Source organism: Eschscholzia californica, unplaced genomic scaffold (assembly GCF_041429995.1).
Source record: "Eschscholzia californica isolate CP2 unplaced genomic scaffold, dmEscCali1.0.p SCAF_5, whole genome shotgun sequence".
Taxonomy (NCBI): domain Eukaryota; kingdom Viridiplantae; phylum Streptophyta; class Magnoliopsida; order Ranunculales; family Papaveraceae; genus Eschscholzia; species Eschscholzia californica.
This window is the reverse complement of record NW_028238472.1, coordinates 7410477-7436129: the sequence shown is the minus strand read 5'-3', so window position 1 is coordinate 7436129 and position 25653 is coordinate 7410477. Positions and strand designations below refer to the sequence as shown.

At 37.2% G+C, this 25653-nt stretch overlaps 5 protein-coding genes across 7 annotated transcripts; 1 reads left to right on the top strand and 4 right to left on the bottom strand.

The window, feature by feature from the left end:
• Positions 1–2603: 2603 nt before the first annotated feature.
• LOC147536705 (uncharacterized) lies at positions 2604–3158 on the bottom strand. Its single transcript, XM_086642692.1, has one exon. The coding sequence runs from the start codon at positions 3156–3158 to the stop codon at positions 2604–2606; it is 555 nt and encodes a 184-aa protein (XP_086498818.1).
• Positions 3159–4950: 1792 nt separating this feature from the next.
• Positions 4951–10894, top strand: LOC147536704 (phosphatidate cytidylyltransferase 1-like). 2 transcript variants are annotated; one of them, XM_086644795.1, is made up of 13 exons: positions 4951–5294; positions 5608–5682; positions 6897–6987; positions 7447–7697; positions 7854–8005; positions 8135–8276; positions 8424–8580; positions 9037–9084; positions 9182–9268; positions 9957–10085; positions 10198–10254; positions 10380–10463; positions 10545–10894. In XM_086644795.1, exons 3-13 carry the CDS (start codon positions 6907–6909, stop codon positions 10626–10628), a joined length of 1272 nt encoding a protein of 423 aa, XP_086500921.1. In that variant the 5' UTR covers positions 4951–5294; positions 5608–5682; positions 6897–6906; the 3' UTR covers positions 10629–10894. The 2 variants fall into 2 exon arrangements, with proteins under 2 accessions (XP_086500921.1, XP_086500922.1); XM_086644796.1 differs by having other exon boundaries at positions 5608–5996; positions 6302–6987.
• Positions 10895–11146: 252 nt separating this feature from the next.
• On the bottom strand, positions 11147–12881 carry LOC147536703 (17.3 kDa class II heat shock protein-like). Its single transcript, XM_086644797.1, has 2 exons — positions 12272–12881; positions 11147–11574 (listed from the first exon to the last, which is right to left on the bottom strand). The coding sequence occupies exons 1-2, from the start codon at positions 12464–12466 to the stop codon at positions 11257–11259; spliced, it is 513 nt and encodes a 170-aa protein (XP_086500923.1). The 5' UTR covers positions 12467–12881; the 3' UTR covers positions 11147–11256.
• Positions 12882–12933: 52 nt separating this feature from the next.
• Positions 12934–17536, bottom strand: LOC147536702 (ubiquitin carboxyl-terminal hydrolase 21-like). 2 transcript variants are annotated; one of them, XM_086644793.1, is made up of 8 exons: positions 17425–17536; positions 16623–17364; positions 16406–16516; positions 15757–15929; positions 14909–15247; positions 14672–14794; positions 13583–14015; positions 12934–13467 (listed from the first exon to the last, which is right to left on the bottom strand). In XM_086644793.1, exons 2-8 carry the CDS (start codon positions 16990–16992, stop codon positions 13175–13177), a joined length of 1842 nt encoding a protein of 613 aa, XP_086500919.1. In that variant the 5' UTR covers positions 16993–17364; positions 17425–17536; the 3' UTR covers positions 12934–13174. The 2 variants fall into 2 exon arrangements, with proteins under 2 accessions (XP_086500919.1, XP_086500920.1); XM_086644794.1 differs by lacking the exon at positions 17425–17536 and having other exon boundaries at positions 16623–17382.
• A 591-nt stretch (positions 17537–18127) lies between these two features.
• On the bottom strand, positions 18128–24389 carry B73 (molybdopterin biosynthesis CNX1 protein / molybdenum cofactor biosynthesis enzyme CNX1 (CNX1)). The gene is made up of 13 exons (XM_086644792.1): positions 23885–24389; positions 23587–23713; positions 23263–23393; positions 22708–22809; positions 22464–22547; positions 21819–22046; positions 21479–21669; positions 21242–21346; positions 20845–21150; positions 19713–19870; positions 19506–19612; positions 19347–19403; positions 18128–18456 (listed from the first exon to the last, which is right to left on the bottom strand). The coding sequence occupies exons 1-13, from the start codon at positions 24077–24079 to the stop codon at positions 18241–18243; spliced, it is 2007 nt and encodes a 668-aa protein (XP_086500918.1). The 5' UTR covers positions 24080–24389; the 3' UTR covers positions 18128–18240.
• Between the last annotated feature and the right edge of the window lie 1264 nt (positions 24390–25653).

Here is a 25653-nt window from a genome sequence, read left to right as displayed (position 1 = left end):
ATATATGAAGAAACAGAGAGGGGAGACGCGGAGGCTAAAGCACACACCGAAAGAAGGGGAGAGAGAGAGAGAGAGGGAGAGAGAGAGAGAGAGAGAGAGAGGGAGAGAGAGAGGGAGAGAGAGAGAGAGAGAGAGAGAGAGAGAGAGAGAGAGAGAGAGAGAGAGGAGAGAGAGAGAGAGAGAGAGAGGGAGAGGAGAGAGAGAGAGAGAGAGAGAGAGAGAGAGAGAGAGAGAGAGAGAGAGAGAGAGAGAGAGAGAGAGAGAGAGAGAGAGAGAGAGAGAGGATTGGTTGTTTGAAAACGAATAGAAATTTCCAAGGTAGTGGGACCGGGAAAAAGAACAGTTTACATTACAAAAGTTTTGTTCCCGCCAAATTAAAATATTAAGAGAGAGTGTACACGTCATCTTGAGTCGGACAAAAATACCTTTTCTTTCATTCTTTTTGAAGTTTCTTGATCTTATAATTGGTCTAATTAGGACTGCCACAAAGTATATATGGGTCTCCCTTTCTTTCTTTGTTTAAGAACTTTGTGTTTTAAAAGTGGTTTGAAGAGTATAATCTTGTGAGGAAAGGAGGAAGGTAATTTGAACTTTTTTCTAATATTTTATAGTTCATTAGAAAAATGGGAAATCAACTCATCGTTATTTAATAGTATTGGAAATTACATATCTTGTTCAAATCATAATATCTTATATTACACAATGACTAATTATAAAGTTTGATTCTGTTTTATGTGTGGGAACGGATTAAGTTCTTTTCCTCCATCTTTGTAAACAACGTAGGTAGTAGTTAATATTTTATGCCCAGGAGAAAAGGCTTTCCTCGTCTATAATATACTCATACATGCTGTTTCTCGTCTATAATATACTCGTACATGCTGAAATGAGATAGTATTACAAACAGAACATTAGATGAGCCAATAATAAGTTTATAATTCAGAAAAAAAGATTTGTCGCCTTAACCCACTCTTACGATTGGGTCAGAGTTGATTGCATTTGGTCCTAAATGTTTCATCTTTCATCCTTTTGTAAAAAGAGTTAATTTCCTGCTAACTACCATTGGCATGGGTTATGGCAATAATATATACTACTCCCATCAAAGTCGTGTCGAGCGATACATATCAAACTAATCTTACTGCTAACGAATATTGATATTGCAAACGTAGAGTTTTCTAGCTCTTTTCTTCACTTTAAGCTGTTATATTCAAACAAAATCGAATAAATATAACAAAATTGAATAAGTTTGGACTTTTAGATGATTCAATAATACCGTAGTAATGCTAGGGTGATTACTGGTTAAGTATGAAACCAAAATTGATGAAAAGCTAGGGTTTGTTATTCAAGTAATTGAAATGGTCGTTTTGATTCTTTAAACGAAATGTTGGGAACTGTCTAAGTTTGCTTTATCTAATTCAAGTTAGGGATTATTTGGCTTACTTGATTTCCTTTTTGAGTCTTTCGGCCCACTTTGTTCTTGCTCTCATCTTCTTTTATCTATCTGATGTCATCGCCCACAAAGGCTCTATTGTAGGGTCCTCAGCTGAGTCACCATCTATTTACCTACTTTAACTAGTTGTCTAAATAACGGTAAAGCACAAATCAACTACGTGGTATTTTATTTCAAAAAAAAACTGTGGTTTTTTCTTGCACCGATCATAACCCTTTTAGGGTTTGGGTAGAGAAATAAGTTGGTGGTGTAAGAAAGAAAGGTGTAGAGAACGGAGTGAGGACTTAGGGTGGAAAAGGAGGGTGCTTATAAAAATTACAAGGGGCGCCACCTCTAGAGGCTACTTGTAAGTAAGGGTATAATAGTAAAAAGAAAAAGTCAGAGACCACTGTTCTGATTAAAAACATACATTCGGACTTGTAAAAAAATTCAGCCAATTCAGATGAAAAAAAAACAAACACAATTCGAGTCTACGAAATAGGAAGTATAGAAGTACTAGTACCGTTTTTTTTCTAAATGGTTAGGATTAGGGGTGGGAAATGGTCCACTCAGATTGTTCGCGGGACTAAACTTCCCGAACTGATCTCTTCGGGAACCAAATTTTTGTGTCCATTCAATTACTCGGTCTGGTCTAGTCAAAATCACAAATTCCTTATTATTGGTTGAGCGAACGAACCTCTTCAATATCGAGTCGGTCGGGTTCCGAGTTGACCACCAACCTAAGAGCATGTCCAACCCCAGCCGGGCTGAGGCCATAAATTCAAATTTATGGCCTCAGCCCCCCGCTCCAAGCCCAGCCGCTTGGAGCGGAGGCTGGGGCTCGGTGCTCAGTCGCCCCTAACATTAGGGGCGACTGAACACCGACCCCAAGTGACCGTTGGGGCCCAAACGGTCACTTGGGGGGACAGATCTGGCCGTTGGTTTATCCAACGGCCAGATCTACCTTTTTTTTAAAAAAAAAAAAATAAACTAAAAACATTAAATAATTAAAATAAAATAAAAAAAAAGCTAAAAAATAACAAAAATCAAAACAACTTTTAATAATGAAATTATATTAATACAAACCGACTTTTGCATTAATAATCCGACGATCCAAAACACAAAACTAATAATCCGACGATAGAAAACACATTACTAATAATCCAACGACCAAAAGTTATTCATTGTCATCGTTTGATCTCGTATTCCATAAGTGTTCGATAAGATCTGCCTTCAACCGAGAATGAGTATCTTGGCTTCTAATTCGACCTACACGTTCAAGCACTTCGTCCGATAAGTCTTCTCCACGCTCTATCGGACCCATTTCACATCCCTCAATATTGGTTGTAGCATTTGGACCTTCGTCTTCAACAATCATGTTATGCATTATGATACATGCCTTCATAATGTCACTCATGGTCTTTACGTCCCACCAACGTGACGGTCCCCGAATAATTCCCCAACGAGCTTGCAGTACACCAAAAGCTCGTTCAACGTCTTTTCGAACCGACTCTTGTCTTTTGGCATAATATGCTTCTTTTGGACCATGTGGATTAGCAATAGTTTTAACTAAAGTACCCCATGGAGGGTATATCCCATCAGCAAGATAATAACCCATATTATATTGTGTGCCATTAACTACATAATTAACTGGGGGACTCTCATTGCTTAACAGTTGATCAAAAACCGGTGAACGTTCAAGAACATTAATGTCATTGCAGGATCCGGGCATCCCAAAAAATGCATGCCATATATGGAGGTCTGACGATGCAACTGCTTCTAGGATGATAGTTGGGGCTTTGACATGGCCAGTGTAGGATCCGTGTCATGAGGCGGGACATTTACTTCATTCCCAATGCATACAATCAATACTCCCTAGCATTCCAGGAAATCCTTGCGATTCACCAAGTGCTAGGAGTCTAGATATATCTAACTCATTCGGATCTCTCAAATATCTAGGGCCGAACACATGGATGACTCCGATTAGAAATTCTCTTAAAGATTCAATGACAGTAGACTTACCAATCCGACAATATTCGTCTTGTGAGTCGGCCGCACATCCATATGCAAGCATCTTCATTACAGCTGTTATTTTTGATGAGGTGAGCATCCCTTTTCCCCAAATGCATCAACTCTTTCAGTAAATCTGGGGTTGTACCCCCCAACAGCATTGAGAATACGCAAAAATAAAGGACGATTCACAATGTGTCATCATAAGTTCGAGTTTCATTGAAATAGTCTCTCATGATGTTTTCATGACCGAGTTGTCTATTACGATCTATAGTTTGGTGACCAATAACAGAACCAACATGACGAGAATGTTTTCGTGTAGTGTTATTTTCCATTTCTTCTAACATTCTACGATCATCGTCATCTCTTTGTCGAGCCCATTCATCTTCTTCAAACATCAACATTAATAAAGTAAAATTGGAATTCATGGGATTCAAAGGATTTATGGGATTCATAATATTCATAGGATCCATGGTAGAGAAAGAAGAAGATGAAGTTTGATGAGAAAGAAGAAGATGAAGTTTGTAGAGAAAGAAGAAGATGAAGTTTGATGAGTTTGTAGAGAAAGAGAGATGTATTTATAGAGAAATATGAGATATTTTATATGGTGGTTGGATAGTTAATAATATTTAATATGGTAGAAAAGAGGGAAATTCAAATTTCAAATTCAAATTTTCGGCCTCAAGAGAGGCTGGGGTTGGAGCTGAATTTTAGAGGCTGAGCTGAGGCCAATAATTTTAGGTGAAAAAGTGGTTTTTTCGGCCTAAGACAGGCTGGGATTGGACTTGCTCTAATAATGAAATGATGAAACAAATTAAATTTAAAATACATATACAGTTAAACTACATTAAAATGGTTAAGGTAGTCAAAGATTACAAGATTATAGACTGATAAAATTACAAATCATACAATTTGGAAAAAATCAGGTGTTCGTGTTAATGATGAATATAGACACTAAAAATACTCTAGAAGAGATGATAGGAGATCCTAGGATTTTAGGATCCAATGGTTAGGAGCTACCGTGGGATCACACCTTAAAACTAAGGCTCGTGTCTATAAGGTAACGGTACTTGTTGGGTTGGTCAGTCCATCCGCCTGTGTCTATCGGGTTCGACGGACGATTATACGGTCAAGACTCTCTGACTACTTCCCACCAGTTAAATGCCCGTCGGGCAGATCGGGTATGCCTGTAATGAATATCGGGTACTCGCAGTCCATCTAAAACTCGGCGGACCCAAGCGAATACCGGGCCTTCGGGATGTTTTCCACCCCTAGTTGGGATCAGAATAGGATCGCTGTGGTAGCCCACAAGTCGTAGCCCAGCTACGCCCACCAGGCCACAAGTAAAGGTACAGAAAGGGAACTAAATAGCCCATTCTGCAAAGTGTAATTCTATAGGTGCCCCATATTAATTAATGCTAGAAGCGCTCTGTCATATGCAAACATTTGAAGGAATAATGTGTATATGGGGCGCTTATAACCTTCTGCAAAACAGTAAATTTCTCTAAGAAAGTAAGAGAGGGAGGACACGTATGTCTGTTTCCAACTAAATTAGAAGAGAGAGAGAGAGAGAGAGTGCATGTTTGGTTTGCCCTAAATGATATCTCAGACCCTCTGAGATCGAAACAAGCCCTAAGAATCTTCTTCATCCTTTTTTGGCTCTTCTGACGAATCCAGAACCAACCAACCACCCATTTTTGAACCTATATCCTAACTTTACTTTTGATTTCAGCTATTACCAATATCTGTTGGGTTACTCCACAAAAGTTATTTATTCTTCCTCTTACTATCAACAGAAATCCTCCCCTTTTTTCTTGGCTATTGGGTTTATGGCTTCCTCAATTTGTCACCTACCCAGGTAATAATAATATCAACCCTTACTTCCTTTTAGGTTTATTAGTTTACAAATCAGTCTTCCTCAAATGTAGCAAAAGGTGGAGCATTTCTGAATTTTATGATGTGATTCAATTAAGTGATTAAGGTTGAATAACATTGAATTTATACAAATTATTGAGTTTATTTATGCCATTGAATTTAAAGCATACCTAATTAACATTGTTTTTATTATTTATTGAAGTTTTTATTTTTGAAGGAGTAATGAAGTAACTGTTAAGTTTTTATGTTGATGGTAGATTGTAATTTTTGATTTATTTATTGTGTTTTCTCTATAGGAAACTTTTGGGACTTCATCAGAGGGAGCTTTAGTGATCTTAATTTCTCTTTGGAATCAAAGACACAAATCATTGGTAAATTGAGGATTTTTAATGTGTTACTGTGTCAATTTATATGTAAATTTATTTATTTGTTATCTGAAGTTGTATCATGACTGGGGCGACCTTCGATGTGAAGACATGATGCCTTAACAGTTAGGAGTGGTAATATAAAATGCAAGACGTATAGTCAAATGGGATATTTATAACGTGTTTATAATTCGTGTTTTTTGTTAGAAAATTGGAACATTTGGGTAGTTTTCGACTTGATCAGCTTAGAATTGTAGTTGGAATTGATCAAGAATCTATCAAATGATAAAGTTGCAGATTCTAGAATCAAATAGGGAATAGTATTGAGATACGTGTGTAAACACGTGATATAAGAGGCGGATCGAGATGAAAAGATCCGACGATCAAGACTATTGCAAGATATTTGAAGATATGTGAAGATCTTGAATATTCAGTTTCATATATTAGAATATTTCTTGTAAGGTGATTACTAATAATGAAAGTATTTCTCCGTGGATGTAGGTCTTGAGTATCCAACCGAACCACGTTAAACATTGTGTCTTTCATTTATGTTTCTATATCCGATTCTTATATAATCGTGACTTCATATCTCCGATTATCATATAATCTTGAATTTAACAAATAGGATCATCTCATGTTAAAGTATATCCATATAACTAGTTAAACATACATTGGGTGTCATACTTGTTGGATCAAGGTTGATCACTTCTGTTACTCCACTCAAAACCAACAGTGTCATATAGCCTATAGGAATTTTCTGGTGGACTTGGATCATTTTGGTACCATTTTCACTAGCCTTCCTCCCAGCTTCTGTTTATCCTATTATTCGTGCCTCTTTGGTTTCGCATGTTGTAGGTTCATTATTTATTTTTGCCAAACTAAAAAGTATTGGGAATTTGGGATTTTGTATTGTTTCCTTATTATGCCATAAATGGTGGCATTTGATTGAAAAGGCTCTTGAAGTATTCGAGTATCTTCAATTCTTTATACTGTTTGAGTTGTTTGGACTGTCTTAGTTGTTCACTCAAAAGACTTAATCTAAGGTTCTTAATGTTTTCTACTTTTTTCTTTTAAATCTTTCTCTATTTATCGATCTTTTTTATTGTTTTACATGTTGCTTGAAACTATGTTTGGCTTCTCATTCATTAATTGAAATTCATATCTGCAAATTTAATGCCTTGAGGCACCTTTCACCAACAAAATTGGTTGTTTGAGTGCAGAAACAAGATAATGACAATGCAAAAAGAAAGCAGCTCCAGTGCTCCATCAACTCCTTCTGCGAGAATTCGACACCGTAGACGATCAAATGAGGTTAGTGAGTTGATTCTGCAAAATGATGTTCGTTTGTTTGTTTCTGCATGTCTTTTAGTCTATGTCTTTTGCAAAGATATAGGGTAAAATTAATATAAATCATGAGTGTGTTAAGTATCTAAGCTCGTTGAATTAGAAAAACGCGTAGGTGTATCTTTAGGTACTGTTAATTCAGGCTTAAGGAACATGTATAAAAGTCTTAAAATGTGTTCTTTCGAGTTTGGTCAAATATGTAGTTACTTCTGCTGCTCTGCATGTAGCTTATTTGGGTTACCTCTAGTTTATTCCCGAAAGTTAAAATATGTCTTCCGGTCTTCGTCATCTTCATTAAATGACTACTGGCAATAAGGAAATAAGTGTTGATGCATTTGGGGTAGTTATGTTGCTTCTTGAGCATGACAAAAGCCTATACTATAGGAAGCAAGAATCTTACGCTAGTTGTTTTTGTTTTTCTGTCAGTCTCTTGAGACAAGTAAAGCAAATGGAGGTCATTTACTCGTTAACGATCAGAACAAATACAAGTCAATGCTGATCCGTGCATACTCATCCGTGTGGATGATTGGGGGATTTGCATTAATCATCTACATGGGTCATCTCTATATTTGGGGTATGATTGTGGTTATCCAAATCTTTATGGCAAAGGAACTATTTAATCTACTGAGAAAAGCCCATGAAGATAGGCAGCTTCCTGGATTCAGGCTTTTGAATTGGTAAGCGTAGCCAATCAACTTTATAGACGCCGAATCTTGGTTAAATGTTATTGTTTACCTTCTTTTTGTGCATGGAGATGATCCCATCTATGCTGTACTCTGTATAATATATATGCATATACATTTATATTGTATTTCTTCTTTTCTTGTTTGCAGGCACTTTTTCTTCACAGCTGTGTTGTTTGTGTATGGCCGCATCCTCAGTCAGCAGCTCGTCAACACTGTGACTTCCGACAAATTCTTATACAAGCTTGTGAGCGGTCTAATTAAATATCAGATGGTTATTTGTTATTTCTTGTACATTGCAGGTTAGCATGTCCTTACTGTTTCTATAAATATAAGATCTTCATACCACTTGAACATATATATATTTCGAATATGAATAAATGTTTCTATATTACTTCTTAATTTGCAACTTATATCTGTTTTTTCCTCAGGGTTTATGTGGTTCATTCTCACATTGAAGAAGAAGATGTACAAGTATCAGTTTGGTCAGTATGCTTGGACACATATGATTCTAATCGTGGTCTTCACCCAGTCGGCTTTCACTGTTGCAAATATCTTTGAAGGAATATTCTGGTAAAATCACAGTCGTTATTTATATATTTGATTCCTTCGTGCATTTAGAATTTCAACACCTTAATATGTGATATTACATTTACACAGTCTTTTTTGTGCAATTGTTATCATTTCTCTTCCTAACATTGATTGTTAACATAAATGCAGGTTTCTTTTACCAGCTTCGCTTATTGTTATCAATGATATAGCTGCATATTTCTTTGGTTTTTTCTTTGGGAAAACACCTTTGATCAAGTTATCTCCAAAGAAAACTTGGGAGGGGTTCATTGGAGCATCTGTTACAACTATGCTATCTGCATTTATGGTGAGAACCGACAGTATTTCGTTCATATTCTTTTCTAGGTTTACCTGTAACTAAGCTATTTCCCTATCAAGTTTCATATTCTTCTTCTGTGCATTACTTCAAGATATTTATTTCTAATCGAAGTTAGAACTTTTGGTTTCGATCTATATTTTGGGGACATGACTTGCATACAATAGAGACAACCTTAGTCGGGAGATAATTAATAGAAATCTATGTCCAGATTTTCCTCTTGTGGTTTCTATGTTCTTTTTCTTAACTTATATCCAACTTAGATAAGAAACTTTAAGTCATCTATGATCTATCTTTCACCTTATTTATCAGATTCCAAGTAAATTTAGCTTCCATTGTCTATTGAAAATTTCAATTAGATCTCTATTTTCAAAACTTGTTGTTTTAAAGAGTTAGTAATTATGAAATTATAGATTAATTAAGATATATAATTGACGTCTTGTGCAGCTAGCAAATGTTATGGGTCGTTTCCAGTGGCTCACATGCCCTAGAAAGGTAAGCTTTTGACAGAACAACAACCACCTATTCTGAATTATAGGAAGCTGATCACGAGGTGGTATTCATTTTCCTAATATAAGTTAAATATATGCAGGATTTATCTACTGGATGGCTCTACTGTGATCCGGGCACTCTATATAAGCCCGAGATTTATTCTTTGGGAGGATGGCTTCCTGCATGGGTCAGTGATTCCATTCATTTGTTTATTCCTGTTATTTTTCTTAACGTTCGAGTTACATCGACAAGAGTAGGGTTTTCAGTATCCGGCACTGGTACAAGATGTTGTATGTCCCACGTCTCCCACTAGGAAAAGCGAGGGAGATACTGCTATGGAGTTGTATTTTCTTGTCTTAGTTATAAGCCCATTTATTTGTCCTTACATTTTTCTTAACTTTTGGATCAAGTTTGTGGTTCTCGTATGGTCCTAAAAGAACATCATCTGCTATTATACCAACTAAACCAACTCCAACAAGAGCATACTAGTATCCAACATGAAAAATTCTCTAATAAATATACTCAAATCTTTTCACTTGTCGATCGTCTATTTGATTTATATTTTCACAGGTTCTTGATGCAACACTTTTCTCGATACCAGCCATATTGTCGTTGATTTTAGGCACCACACAGGCCCACTGGCCACCTACTTCTACATGATACAAGGTTTTTCCTTGGTATGGGCCTGCCCTAGACAACTTTAGGCTTCCTGCTTGGCCAATCTAGGCGCCAAACCCACCCAAAAGACGTAGCCGGTATGTAAGACAAGGTGTTGTGTGATAACCCAGGTCTGGAAGGTCTTCCTAAATGATGTTGGACTAAGTGCCATACACATGAAACTTCCGTTTCTCACAAGTTCGTCTCTTTGTTTACAGTTTCCATGGAAAGAGGTCTCAGTTCTACCTGTGCAATGGCATGCTCTGGGTCTTGGTCTATTTGCATCGATAATAGCACCTTTTGGAGGTTTCTTTGCAAGTGGCTTTAAGCGAGCTTTTAAAGTCAAGGTCATCCTTCAATTTTTTTTTGTATTCCGATCAACTACAATAGATGAAAATGCTTAAATAAAAATTAATGGTTTTCCATTTTATTTACCCCCTTTGTTTTCACTTATAACAGGACTTTGGTGATAGTATTCCTGGACATGGTGGCATTACAGATAGAATGGATTGCCAGGTTCAAATTCTTATTACTATCTGCCCTAAAATCCCCTGGATGAAGGCCGTTGTCTAACTAATCAAAATCGTAACAGAATTTTGCAAGTGATTTCATCTTATGGGTTGTTTGATCTGTTTATGTAGATGGTGATGGCCGTGTTTGCATATATCTATCATCAATCTTTCGTCGTCCCTCAAAGCTACTCAGTTGAGATAATCTTGGATCAGGTGAGAGAAATTTCCACCTTTTATTATATCACCTTAGAATTTGTTTTACGTTGGTTAAAAAAAATATTCGTTGTGATGTAGATATTGAGAAACCTTAGTTACGAGGAACAACGGGCGCTATATACGAAACTAGGGCAGATATTTCTCGAGAGACGCTTTGGTTGATAAATGAGGCGAAGCAGGAACTCCATTGTAACTATGTAGTTTTTTTTTCTTAGACAATTTGTTTTCATGGTGTTTTCATCGGCCTGAGTATATCTAGAGATTTGTCCAGACTTGATTGGATTTGAGAATCAATGTATAGTCTCTGATAGACAAAGGGTGGCTGAGTGGTTGTTTAGTTTGGGGATTTATTTGTAGCAATTTTTGCTCATGTTTTCTAGTTTGAAAACTAGTTTATAAAAAGGAAATGTAGTGAGTTTATTATGAAATCCTTGGCTACTAACCAGTGTTTGTTAAGACAAGATATATGCAGGCACTTGGGTTTTCGCGTTCCACCACCGTTTACAATCTTATACTCTTGCCAAATGTTAACGCTAGTTTTCAAGGGTTGTTTACAATCTTATATTCTTGCCAAATGTTTATGAGAGTTTTCGTCGCTGGATTGACATGTTCGGAGTTGTCTTTAGTCATTAGATAGGGCAGAGAGGATATCAACTTCATGTAATTGATACTAAACCAACTTTAAAACCTAAATATCAACTTTTCATATAAATTTCTCGAACACCAATACACACTACTAAAAAAAACCCACACGAAAACACGAGAAATATTACATGCCCCCACACACCTTTTAAGCAATAGGGATAGTGACTATTTTAGGTTTTGGTTGTGGTTGTTCCTCCACCTTCTCCTCTTTAAGCTTCTTGTTTACGTTAACCGTAAGCACACCGTCTTTATACGTAGCTTTCACTTCATCGGGATTTGCATCATCAGGTAGTGTGAATTTACGCATATACCTCGCTCGCTTTCTCTCTATCCTTATCGCTTTTCCTTCTCCTCTTCCTTGTTCACCATTCCCAGCCGTTGATACCCCTCCACTTGTTGCTCCTACTACTTTCTTCTTCTTTATTTTCCCTGCCACGTGAAGTATCCCATTCTCTACTTTTACCTACACTTACCAATAACCCTTCAAACGCTTAACAAATCAATTTAAAAAAAAAAGTGAAGGGTGATTTTAAAGGTGCTCTTCCAAAGTATTATTGGAGTCTTCATCGAAAAATAATTTGAAAACTTCAGAAAGAGTGTGAAGAAAGTTTTATAGGGAGAGTGAGGAGAAAAGGAGTTAAACAACAGTTTAGAGAAGCGCTTTTAGAATTACCCAATGGTAAAATGAGCATCCTAACAAGTTTCTAAGAAGGGGATAAGAGTACGTTGTTTCTTGTGCTTAAGACGGAGGAAGTTTTTTAAGGGCCTTCCATTCTTGTGAATTCAGTACGAGTCCATCGAATTCACAAAAATAGACTACTGGAGTGAATTTCGGTGGACTCGTACCGAATAATCTCATGTGAATTCTGGTGAGCTCTTCTTAAACATTCTCTAGTATACTGGGTGGATTCGTACCGAATTCACAAGGAAGGACCTTTTAACAAGAATGGGGAGCCCTGTGAAACTTCCAATCATATTTTGTTCTCGTATTACTTAGAGTCAATGTCATGTGAGTTGGACTCATCTAGACACCCACCACTCAAACTCATTTCTCTTATTTAGAATATTGAGATTCCAGTTATCACTTTAGTCCAGACAAATCAATTGAATGGGCCGGAAATTTTCAAAAGAAAAGAAAATGAGGGGAACTTTAAATTTACCTTGATGTTTTTGGCTTCAAGGCCAGGCATGTCAAGAACAAAAGAGTAGTAGGAAGGATAGTCCCAAACATCAGCTAGGGTTCTAAACATGGCCTTAGTGTTCTTAACATATCTCCTAATTGGTGGTTGCAATGTTTTTTCCATCTCATCTGGGAAGTTCAATACCTTCTTCATATCTCTTTCAAATGTCTCCATTTCCCTAATCTCCTTTTTCTCTGATCTCTCAAATATCACCCTCAAGCTTATCTTTTAATATGATTCTGTTTTTTGTTTTGTGCTTTTTGATTTATCTTGTATTTATAGAGAAAGAAAAGATGGGTTTGGAAGATTTGAGAAGGTGTGAGTTTCCTGTCAGGAAAAGTCTCTAGAAACATCTTGGAGTTTCAAGATATAATTGACATTTGGGGGACTTTGGGTTGTCTTCAGTTTTCCTTTTAAAAAGACTGGAGTTTTTTTTTTTGATGAAGGAAAAAGACTGGAGTTAGGTTTTCAAATTTTCAAGACAATTTTTTTCTTAAAGAAATTTTCAAGAATACTAAAAAAACAAGATGGTAACTTGGGCCTTGATAAAAATGAAAGTAGAAAATAGATAAACTCCAAATATACTAGGTTAAGAAGAAAGAAATTAAAAGTAGAGAGAAAGAAGAAACAACAACAAAACAGAATCCAGCTAAAACCAAATTGTACCTGAAAATTAGGTTATCTTACAGAAGCAGTAAACTTACCAGCTATACAGCTAACATATCCTCCCCTCTATCTCTTTACACCCCAAAAAAAGAACCCAGTATAGAATGAATTGAAATCTGTAAACAGAAAAGAACACACTAAAGAAAAAGATGGAGACAAGATTCAGAGAGAATTATTTGATCTGTGATTTCTTGGGGTTTCTCTGAGCAGTTAACTTCATTGTAGACCTACGAGTCTTCTTCGTTTACTACCCAATGGAGAGATACCAGTACTTCCATCAGAACCATAAGAATGACTCAGTCTGCTCTTATTCTTCTTCTTCAATGATCCTTCACTTTTGGGACTTCTCAAGAATGTCTGATATCTCTTTGCTCGTAATGGAGACATGCTCTTTGTTAATCTGTACGCGCCTTTCCTTGCTTCCTCTGTTGCACTATTAAGACCGGGTCTTTTCCGTATGTTATTTCCTTTCATAGGCAGATGGTTTCGAGGTATGACGAAAGTAGATCCTGGACCGTACGTAAAAAGACATGCTTAAATTTTAGCTTCACTTTTTTCAGACAAAGAAACAGATTAAAGGAATTGAAAGAAATATATTGCAAATGAGAGGTCAATGTGTTTTACCTGATTGTTCTTCTCGGCTGGGAGATCTAGGTGATGGAGTTTTAAGATACTCATCGACAAATATGTCATTGTCTTTCTCAATCTCGATGTTGAGACTACGAAGAGGACGAGGAGTAGGTACTTGTCGCTCATCTTTGTTCTTTTCAATATTTTCAACAATATTGCTGGGTTCTGGAGATGGGATAGATATCTTTTCTTTCTGCTCTACAGTTTCAACTTCAGTGATGGTAGTATTATTTTCTTCAGGAGATGGAGTACTCATAGGGCAAACAGGATCCAAGACAGAACTTGGGGAAGTAATCGGCATATCTGATCTTGCATTTAGTTGACGAAGATCTTCATAGAAACTCGAAAAACAGGGTGTGCCTTGTTTTGCATAGAACAGTATGTAAGCTTCTTGGTTTAGAACTTCACCTTCGCTAACACTTACCACCTGCAGAAACCAGAACAGATTCAAAATATTGTCTCAAAAAAAAGTGACTCCAACTCATGTGATCTATGAGGGGGGGGGGGGGGGGGGGGGGGGGGGGGGGGGGGGTTAAGCAAGCTGAGTTAATGGACTTCTCGAGCCACTAGGCACGCTTACCCATGTTGTTGGTACTTAAGTAGTTGGAATCGGCCCACCCTCCCCAGTCAATTGCACATTGAATTGGGATGCTCGAGCAAATCCCATGTCAAATTCTCAAGTTAGTTGTTACACATGGAACCTTAGGATTTTTTAAAGTTCGAGTCAAATTATTTAGAGTGAAGTCTGTGGCCTGTGTAATAAATAACACATCTATGTGTGTATCAGTGTGTCTACAAGTGGCACTCGGACGAGTTACTCTGTGCTCGGACAAGTGAGGATTGGTTATCGGCCATCATCTGATCCCCAAGCCCAACTACTTAGCCTGATTTTATATTAATGGAAGTCAGTCAGGGACGCACTTAACTCATAGCACAAACAAGGGACTCAACAAAGAGAGTCACCGTTCCAAGTATAAATAACATTAGAAATTGTGAATCCTAATATTTGTGACAGTACCTAATAGAAGAGATAATTTGCAAAAGAAAATCAGTTATAAGAATTTGTAAATACTAGTATACTACCTTCGAGTCATCCATCCTGTACCACACTTGTGGGGCCGAACGGATGTAGCAAAAATAATGGCCAGAGGTACTACACGACCCAATATGGACCACAACCGCATAGAGCTCATACTTCAGTTCAGCCTGCAGAAAGCAAAGTAATAAGAATATGATACATGTTCACAGAAAATAAATGCATCTAGCAACCTATAGTGTTAGATACTAATATGAACTTAAAGACATGAATTTTAAACTCACATCACAGCTTTCAGCATTGCTAGTGTATGGCGTCAAGTCCAGTTGCAAAGGATATTGGACATACTTATCGATCTTATCGACATAATAGCCATCAGTCTTGAATCTTTTCAGATGAAAAGCAGCAACTGAGGGAGCTTGATCCACTGTAAACTGCTTCTCCAATACTACCTCTTTCTCACATTTTTCACAAGTGAACTTCATTTCACTATCTTCAATCTTTTCAACTTTCGTGAATGATTTCAAAGCATCTGGAAGTGTATCAGCATCTTCAATCTCTAAACTCAGATCAACCAGGGGCTCAAAAGTGTCAGAGCAGTGACCACAGTTACAACATCGAAGCTGGTAGACAAAAGAATAGCATGAAGAATCAGTTATATTAAGGTTGTCAACTAAAGATGCAAGCATAAACATGAAAGAAAGGAAATATGTTTATTAGTAAAAAAAATAAGCTAAATTAGAACTAGAGAATTAAAAAGGTGGTCTCTAGAGATAATCCCAATCCAGTTGGGGCTGCATATTGCCCAGTCAAGTCCTGAGTAATTACCGAGTCCGAACTGTTTTATTACTGCCCCTGTTTATTTTATACTTATATGAACAAAACATCGTCAATTAAATATCCAGTACACTGAAAAATTGTACGGACCATTTAACTTTCTAACTCCAACATAAATGGAGCTAATCAAAATTCGGCCAACCAATAACCATCTTAAATATTGACTTCTCTAAATACCATATCGAAAGTGGTAAGTCTAATTATTATACCAATTCCCAAAACTCATTTAAGTAGCCAAGTTAAAACGTAGATACGTATAAGATGGAAAGTCTGAGTATTATTCCTCGAAGAATACCTGGCTTTTAAGTCGACCACCAAAGACCTGCTTTACAAGACTGTCCTTTTGTGAAGATGAACTAGAAACTTGGTTGTCCAGATTGAAACAGCTACTATCAAGTTTATCCAACAAACACTGGAGGAACTCATGAGCATCTTCTTGCTGGTATTTCTGGAATAAAGAAGATACATCTGGCAGATTTCTAGGTCAAGAATCACAATATGTATATAGAATTCTGAAACAAAAAACATCTGAACGTAATCCAACAATTTGGCTTATTCACAAGGGACCCATCCTCGATTGATGCTGCTTAAGGGAATGGAATCTTACCATAAGTTAAATTGTCCCTAAAGAATTCTATACACGATGAAAACCCTAGGCTCGTACAAAATGGAACCACAATTATTCATGTTACAAAGGGGTGGTCCAAATTTATAATGCAGTAATCAAACTAACAAAACCCAAAACTAACAAAATTAATCGTAAAGTAATCAAAATTGTCATAGAGTAATCAAACTACAAAACCCTAAATTAATTCAAATGGTATACACTAACTCTAATGATCACACTTCTATATGCCCAATTTAGATTATCTAAATCTTAAAGTTCGTACGATATATTTTATCAAAGAGAATAAGATCTCTAGTAAGAACTAAGAAAAGGATACTGCTTATATTATCGAGAAATCTGTAAGGCTCGTAAACCCCTCCAGGATGAAGCAAACAAATCTTGATATGCTCAATCAGAAAGCAAAACGCACAAAACCCTTGAAGTAGACCTAAAATTGAAGAACAAATCAACAATATTTTCATGAAAAGAATCAATAAACTAAAGTACTGAACATTAAAAATAACCAACGAAAAATGAAAGTTGAGAGATCTTACGAGGACAAGGACAAGGATGCTCAAAAGTCGTAAGACTCTGTAACAAAGGAACAGTATGAGTAAAGCACTGAAGAATTGAGTTCATAAAACACGTATTCCCCAAATTCGAAAGTCCAGCACCAATAATTGGAGGTCTGAAATAACTTTGAAAGGAAACCCTAGATGAGAATGAAGACGATGGTTGGGGAAAATAAGGTAGGGATTGAGGTGGAGACGAAGGAGTAAGTAATGAGTCAGGATCTTCTTCCAAAAGAGGGGGTTCATCAAAATCTAGGGTTTTTACTGGTACCGGAGACGAAGGAGGAGATATCAGCGGAGGTGGAGACGAAGGTGGAAACCCTAACGGACTTTCTGAAATCTCAAATTCCATCGTTTCTGGGTTGAAGTCTCTTTTGAAATTATTTTTAGAGAGAGAAAGGTGTGACGAAAACTAGGGCATTTTTATGGAGGAAAACTGAAGAAGAGGAGGGAAAAAGATTTTGGGGGAAGGGTTTTTAGAAAGAGAGAGAGGGAGGTTCAAAAAAGTAGAGGGAAATTCGTTTTGGATTCGGAAATCAGGAGGGAGTTTTGAGTTTTGGCGTTTTCAAGTTTTCAAGTTTTCTTTCTTTTTTCAACTCGAAAAAAAGGATTTGAGAAACCCTAGAAATTGACGGTTGATGCCTTGATGGAGGTTGGTGACTGGTTATAATATTACAGCAATTCTTTACTGGCAACAAATCTACCAGGTGAATAATATAGTTTTCTTAAAGACTTACGTGGCACTATATAAGGCCATTGGATCATGTGATTTATGTGTTTTTGCTGTGCCCAAGGATATTATCTGCACCCATAGATTTGTTGATCAAACAAATGATGAGTTAAGTACCTGAACACGGTTTATTGAGTCTGACCACGGGCGAATTCTGACGTGTTCCTCTCCAATCAGTCAGCCGATATCTTTCCACATAGGCTGACCAATTGGATCTGCCCACATCACCAATTGGTCAATTTGTCCGCATGGGCTGATCAGTTGGAGCCGCCCCGTCACCAATTGGTCAGTTTGTAAGTAAATAACTAATCACAGCCCATATCTCTCTCCACATGGTCTGACCAATTGGAGCCGTCCACGTCACCAATCGGTCAGTTTTTAAGTAAAAAACTAACCACAGCGGACATCTCTCTCCGCATGGGCTGACCAATTGGAGCCACCCACGTTACCTATTGGTCAGTTTGTAAGTAAAAATAACCAAACCCTAGACATTATATCTACCGACGAGTAATTCTACGACATTGTGTAATGGCTCTAAACAACCGTGCTAATTAGACGGCTATGTTTTCATATATGTATTCCTTGCCCTTCCACTGTAGTCCATCATATTCGGCTCAGGCTCAGGCTCAGTCTATCTTCACGTAGACCGTTGTTCTACCATATCTCCAATGGAGGTTTGCATTAACAAAAGAGAAACTTCTACTACATATAAAGAGCATCATCTTTTTTTTTTTTGCATAACTTATTTAGACACCACTAAGAGTATTGGTTTCTGCATAAGATCAGTTTAGGGTTCATCTTTCAAACCCAAACATGTTGAACAATTTACAGAGACTAACAATGAAGTTTTCTTAATGATCATGAGAAGTCTTAATGTGAACAAGAACATTGAGGTTCTGAGCTTTCAGAAGCCAGTTTATAACTTCGTTCCCAAGTGTCGGACGTCTGTGCTTGTGAATGTGGGATGTGTCGAGGATGCTTCTCTCTCTTGTCTCCCTTTATTTGTTTCATTGCGTGTTTGAGAGCAGGTAATAATGCTTCCATACATTCAGCAACCGCATTTGGATTCCCGGGCATGTTGATTATCTGATATAGTAACACAAACCAAATAAGAAAATCATGAAGGAATCTCAATCCTGAATTTTATGCTTATATATGTAACAATATCCTTACTAAATCAACTCAAAGTAATCGAGAATAGAAGTGAAATTCCAAAATATTTGTTAGTCTTTGTTGCCCTCTTACTTCCACAAAGTTTGGTTTCATGATGTGACTCAAAAGGCTCATGTTTGTTGCAGTTAGTTTGACTCAAGGGAAGAACTTCTAGATGTGAGTTATAAACTACCACCTTGTCTTATATACTGGATGAACTTTGTGAGTGGGTAGGGCTCCTAAGCTGGTCTAGGCCAGTCCGTTTCCAAAAAAAAAAAACGTGTGCTACCTGGGCTATGACTATGTGAGCTTGGGTGCTACTGCTGCCTAAATTAGGTAATGTGGCTTGTATCTGGACTACTGCTATATCAATAGAATTGCAATGAAAAATTTAACACAATTTCGCAGGTTTTGTCCAAGCAGCCATTACGAATAGTTGTTAAGATGGTTATCTTTGTGAATGTATATGATGTCCATTAAGCTTGTGTGACTATCGTAGTGAGTGGAGAAGTTCTGTGCATTATATTCTTGATCATATCCATGTGGGACTATTTTTACAAGCCCCTCACTCACTTGTGGGGATTTTTGAACCTAACACGTGCCCTTTTTTGTCGGGTGACATGGGGCACTTGGGACCGTTGGGCCTATCACGTGTTTTAAGTTTGTGGGCATCCAACTCAAAACCAATCGTCGATGAGCGTAAAGATCTTCGACATTATTCTTGATCATGATATCTCCTTTGTCCATGTGGGACTATTCTCACAATGTCTTAAATGGTTTATGATGGAAAAAAGCATGAAGCTAATGACGTTTTAAAGACTTACCAATGTAGATCCTCTTATTCCTGCTGCAGATCGTGAGAGCATTGCAAATGGTGTCACCTGTTAAGCATGAATGCAGAAAGTTAAAACAAAGTTTTCATTTTTAGGTAATCGATGAACAACTAATTGTATAATGTAATATGGATGATACATAATATGTACCTTAAGACTCTCTTGCAGCATCACATACAGAAGGCCAGGGGTTTCTTTCTCTATTACACTTTTTGTTGCTTCAGGAGTAACATCTCTTGGAGTGCACCCAGTACCACCTAAAATAAGAAGTAAAACCTATAAAATTGAATACGGCAAATATCTAGAAAAGTATTTGTGTTTTCAGTTTCAAATGATTCAAGAATACTAGATTCTTACCAAGAGTTAGGATTAGACTGACTTTGTCAATGTCACTCCATTTTTTCAGGACGTCCTTTATTTTGTCTACCTCATCTGGTACTACGGCCGTCGCAACTACCTTTGCTCCTCCTAATTTTTCTGATGAGGAGTTCACGACAGAAACAGCTCTTGGACCACTGCAGTGAAAACAATGCTCATAACATAAATCATATATTTGGAAACCTCTATCAACAAACGTGCAAGGCATTGTTAAAACCAGAGAGAGAATTTTGTAATCAGAAATGAAGTGATACCTTGGTAGTAGAACTAGATAGTGTTCCCGTGTTATGTTTTCGTTGTTTTATTAATTTTATGTGAAATGTCGGAATGGAAATTTTTTTTCATTGTTTTATTAATTTTACGTGAAATGTCGGAATGGAAGTAAAAACATATATATATATATATATATATATTCCTTATAATAAAGTTTCTACTTAGCATACGTTAAAGAATTGCATTCCGGAGTCCCTCAGCTGGCTCGGGGCTTTGCATAATGAATGCAACTACTTTAGAGCAATAAAGTTAAAGTAAAAAAAGAGTAATTTCAGATTGTTGTCGCACGGTTTCTGATGCTACTTTTCTATCTCACTCGGACAAAAAAACACCAGATCTGCCTTTACTTTCGCATCAATTAGGTGGCCTCTTCGAAACAAACATCCAAAGAGGTGTATCGAGATGCATTCAGGTTAGCTTATTATAATCAACACCGTTTTCCAACCATCTAAGGTCTGCTAATTGTTCTTCTTGGCATTTCTATTCTATCAGAGTCATGTGAAACAATATCCGTAGTTTGTAGATCAAGTAGGTAGACCACAATAAGTCCAAATATGAGCACTTGGGAGCAGGATTGGCTCACAATCAAACACGACCCAATCTACGGTCTGACTCGAGTAATTCGGCCGAGTGTTCACTAACTCCTATGCACAAGCACGGACATATGTGTGCCACAAACCCTACTGATAGTAAAAAAAAAAATTAAACTCCAAAAGATCAAAATTTCATACATAACACCTTACTCGGGGATTCGGCGATATGCATTTTAATTATAACTTGCAAGTTATATAATTCGGTCTTCCATGAATTCAAGAAATACTTTAAACACTTGACTCACCTTCTGTCAGGCCCTGCACCTTCTGCAACAGTATCACTAACTGTAAGAATAGCTACTCTCACCTCGGCATCTTCAGATTCGGCCACAGTTTTTTCACGTGTTTTATTGTTATTACTTAGAGGTGTCGGACTCGACAAGGAACCGGTAAGAATTGTAAAGCTACTTATATCAGAGATAACTATCGCCTCGAGAGATGTTCCAGCAGATAGTACACCGCTTCCTGACGGCAAAACTAGCAACGCATTAGCAGACTTCATACTTAGCAGTCGACTACTCATTTGATGACCCGTGCTCTGAGCAACAAAACTGAATTCGAGAAACATGTCAATCTACAATATTCACATTGTCTGAAAAGCAAAACTTGGCTACACCTACAAAAACAAGATTCTAATCTTACCCTGGATTACCAGAACCGTCATTAACTTCCCACTTAATAATTGCACGATGAAACTCTGGTCGGGCTGGATCAGTCTTAATTGGCTGTGCAAGACGAGCATGTACCCTGTACGAAGAGTACAAGAGTTAGTAATATATAAAATTGGTGAAGAAAAAAATATTAATATCAAATATCTCATTAAGAAATACAGGTAAATTTTTGTAATAGGGTAATTAAAGTTTTGGAAGTTCACTCAACCTTAGAAGGTCAAGGTTTGCCCATCCTGAAAGCTTTCGAATTGCGGGGATGGCAAAGAGATAAAAACAGACTAGGCAGCTCACAGGATTTCCTGGTAAACCAAATACAAGCATCTTTTTGGCAGCCTTTTCTTCCAGTGATTTGATAATAATTTCCGCAAATGTTACAGGCTTTCCGGGTTTCATAAGAACCTGAAGAGGAATTGAAGGAAAAGTCAAGTGACAGAGTATATTAAAGTTTTTCTAGGAAACGAGATTGATATAATATGTTCATTAGAAGGCAAATAACAAAAGAAAAGAAACACTAGTAAGGAAAAGTAGGTTGATGAACAGAAGTCTACCTTGCTAAAATGAACAGATCCTCTCTTTTTCAGCAAAGGTTTTACAAAATCTCTATCGCCCATTGAAACACCTCCAGATGTTAACAGAATATCCACCCCTGCGGAAATCGCATTTTCGACCACACTTTCTAGATGTTTCTCATCGTCGCGAGCAATGCCCAGGTCGAGCACTTTACAGTGCTGCTGTGTTGCAGCTGCCATCAGCATGGCACGGTTGGAATCCCTGATCTGCAAATGATAACAAAAAGGATTTTCATTTTAAGTTAAAAAGAAGCAAAAGCTCTCTTTCTCCCTCTCTCTCTCCGTTTTTTCTTTTCTCAATTTCTCCCACATTCAAATATACCACATACTGTACATCCATTAATGGCATATAGATAGCATGAGGATACTCAGTTTAAAATTTTAACCATTTGAATGTGACCTAAAGCATTTCCTTATACGAGGACTCTCTGATATCCTTCTCTCATGCATGTATTATGAGGTATACTCTCTGTAACAGTGTATACCTCACCTGGGCTTCTCCTTGGTCTAGTAAACTAGGTTATCAGTTTTCACCGAACACATGGTTCACCATGTGAAGGAGCCCATTCAGCGTTTCAGAATCATTATAAAGTAACGAAAGAACTTTTCAATGCCACAAAGTACCTGCCCACGACTTAGAGACCCAGTTGTTGATTCTACAAGCTCATCCCCTGTGGAAAGCACTGCAATAGTTGGACTAGGAAATACCTACAATAGCAAACATGAGGGGTCGCTCATTAGCTGTGACACATCGGGTTTTACTAACAATTGAAGCACCCAAATGTAGGACAGACGGATAAGAAGAAACCATAAACAAAACGAATAAAAAGATAAAATACTTAGAGCGGGAGACAGAGATAAAGATTACCTTAACCATCATTACTCCTACAGTGGCGAGTAGGCCGATTTCAGATGCCCCAATTTGTTCTCCAGACCTTAGTACAATAGTGCCCCTCTCAATATCACACCCCTGTTCATAGACATAAACACGAACTTAGTATTTCTAATGGTTTGATATTCATAAGTGAACACACGAACTCTGCTTTCCAAGACTAGCAAACTTAATATGCAAATTCATTTATTGTGTCCTCAAGCATGTCGAGTAGACGAATGAACAACTCTAAGAGCTTTACCACGCCATCTATATCTGTTCTTATTAGCTAAACCTGAGTTACTTTCATACATAAGATGAAGCAGAAGAGAGCAAGAGCTAAAAAGTTTTACAGTATATGTTATAAGAGTGGTGTTAGAACTAGGAACACCTCTTGTATATCATATCACACAACTCGACTAGAAGTATCATATAACCATAAATAGCGCACCTATTTTTCCAAGGGAATTATCAAATTCCTCAACTTACATTATAACAAAGGATGAATATCTATATAGTTATAGTGTTATACAAAGTATAGTAAGTGTATACCACTGGTCGAATATCAAGTCCTTGTCTAACTTGAACCAATATTTTGACACGCTTTGATTCACCCGAAGCATCTTTAACTTCTTCAGTATCCTCAACCTGAACAACAGCATCAGCACCATCTGGTATGGGTCCTGAATAGAAATAAAAAACGAGTTAGGGTATTGTAGAATGGAAGTCTCAACTAGCAAACACATAGTAAGCAGATTGAAAACCCAAAATTACATTGAAGAACACTTCAAAATTTTAATATTTTCACAATAAGAATTCAAATTCCAACTTGGGTATAATTCAAACAAGCTCGAAAATGTTGTCAGAATTAAGCACCTCCAGTGGTGACATATGCAACAGTTCCAGAAGTAATAGTAACACCAAGTCCATCATTTCCAGCTCTTGATTCTGTTATTACTGGATATTCCCCTGGCCCATCTGAAGCTACTACTGCATACCCATCCTGAAATTTCAATCAAATCCCAATCTTATTATAGATAAATTTCAAGTACAAATATAGAAATGGGTAGAATAATTTCAACCCTAAAAAAGCTCAAACTTAAGAAACTAGATATAGATGTCAGGGATTTTGAAGAAATCTTACTAAAAAGAGAAAAGGGTAGAAAGAAGAGACCTTAATGGAAGCACGATAAGGAGGAAGGGGATCAGGAGCTTGAATATCTTCAGCTAGGATCTTATGGAGTGATTCGTGAATCGGAACAGTAATGGGTTGAAGACGCTGAGTGATTCTAGTGACAATTTGAAGAGCTTCCTCCATTGATAACATAGGAGTAGTGCTTCTTCCACAGTCTCCTTCTATTACCCCCATTTTATTTTGCAAAGTTTGGTTTGTTTATTTTCTTTCACTCTCTCTCTAGTTTCTACTTTCTTTCTCTAGAAAAGCATTCGAGCTTGTAGTGAGTGGTATTGTCTGAAGTACTATGAGGAGTGGAGTTCCCGGACGACGATGACTTACTGGCTGCTTTCTGGGTTGTGGCTGTGGTCATAAGATGGAATTTCGAACGCTATGACGTTTCTGGAGCTACGGTCCTGACTTCGTCTATGGGATAAAAGTGTTGGGCAAAATAGTTGCTGTACCGGAGCTAGGGTCCTGACTTCCTCAGGATGGGTAGAAAGGGCCAAAGGGGTGGGATTCGGGCGCCCACGGGCACCTTATCTTCGGGCTCGGCCATTCCGGGTATTAAATTTCGAAGATCGTTACACTTAACCGGCGGGCTCGGGCTCGGGCCGGGCAAAATTATAAAACTCTTGCACAAAGTCCGTTATGGGTAGTGGCATGCGACGAGTTTAACAGGCATCGGGCGGGCCGGGTTAAGCCTGTCAATGGATATCTGAATATTCGACATTCGATCCGCATTCGTATTCGAATTTTAAAAAAATATCTGAAATTTCGGATTCGGGATATCTGCTTATCGGATTCGGATATGGATACACTAATATTCGATCCGATAAATATCCATATCCGATAAGTAATATAAAAAAATAATAAAAATTTAAATTTATTCATAATAATATATAAAATGTATGGTTGAGATTTATTATTTAGATCTGATGGTTAAAACTTTAAAGAAGAAATTTAAAATTTTGTTAAAGTTTCGGATATCGAATATTATCCGATATCCCGTTAATATTATCGGATTTGGATCCGGATATTGATTTATAATATCCGTCGGATAATTATTGGATACGGATATTCAGATAACTTATCGGATTCGGATACGGATATGCCTATATCCGATAAGCTACCGTTTACTGGCCTAGGTCGGGTACTGAGTAAATCGACTTAACTTCATCGTCAACTCAACATATTTTCGTTTCTCTGTTTGGACCAAGATCTATATACAAAGAGTGGACTAACCATAAAGAATTATAATCAACAAATTTAGTTTTATTGATCTGGAAAAACGAAGATACAAAGATTACATGTGTAGAAAAAATTGAGATAGAGAGAGAGAAATTATACTTATTCTTCTTCTTAGTTGAAAACAAAATTGTGTACAGATATTTAAAGAGATTGTTAAAAGACTATATAACATATAAATCTGAACTCGTTCACAACTAGTTTCGTCTTCTTCATATCTAAAAGACTTCTTTTCTCTTGCTTTGTTTCCTTGTAAAACATGATTTAGAAGAAGATGAATAGTTGGTCAGCAAGGTAAATATGGTGAGAGAGAAAAAGGAAGTTAGATAGTTTAGGAAGCCCTGGATCTAACGCCTAGAAATACAAGACCCTTGGTTTATGGGCTTTAGATCGAGGACACTTAAAAAGTTGGAGTCAAAAACCTTCCAGAAAATAAAAAGAGTCAAGCTTGCAAACACCACATACGGTGGGAAGTCAAAGAACTGATGGGATGATATGGCTTTACACAGACGCGCCTTTTG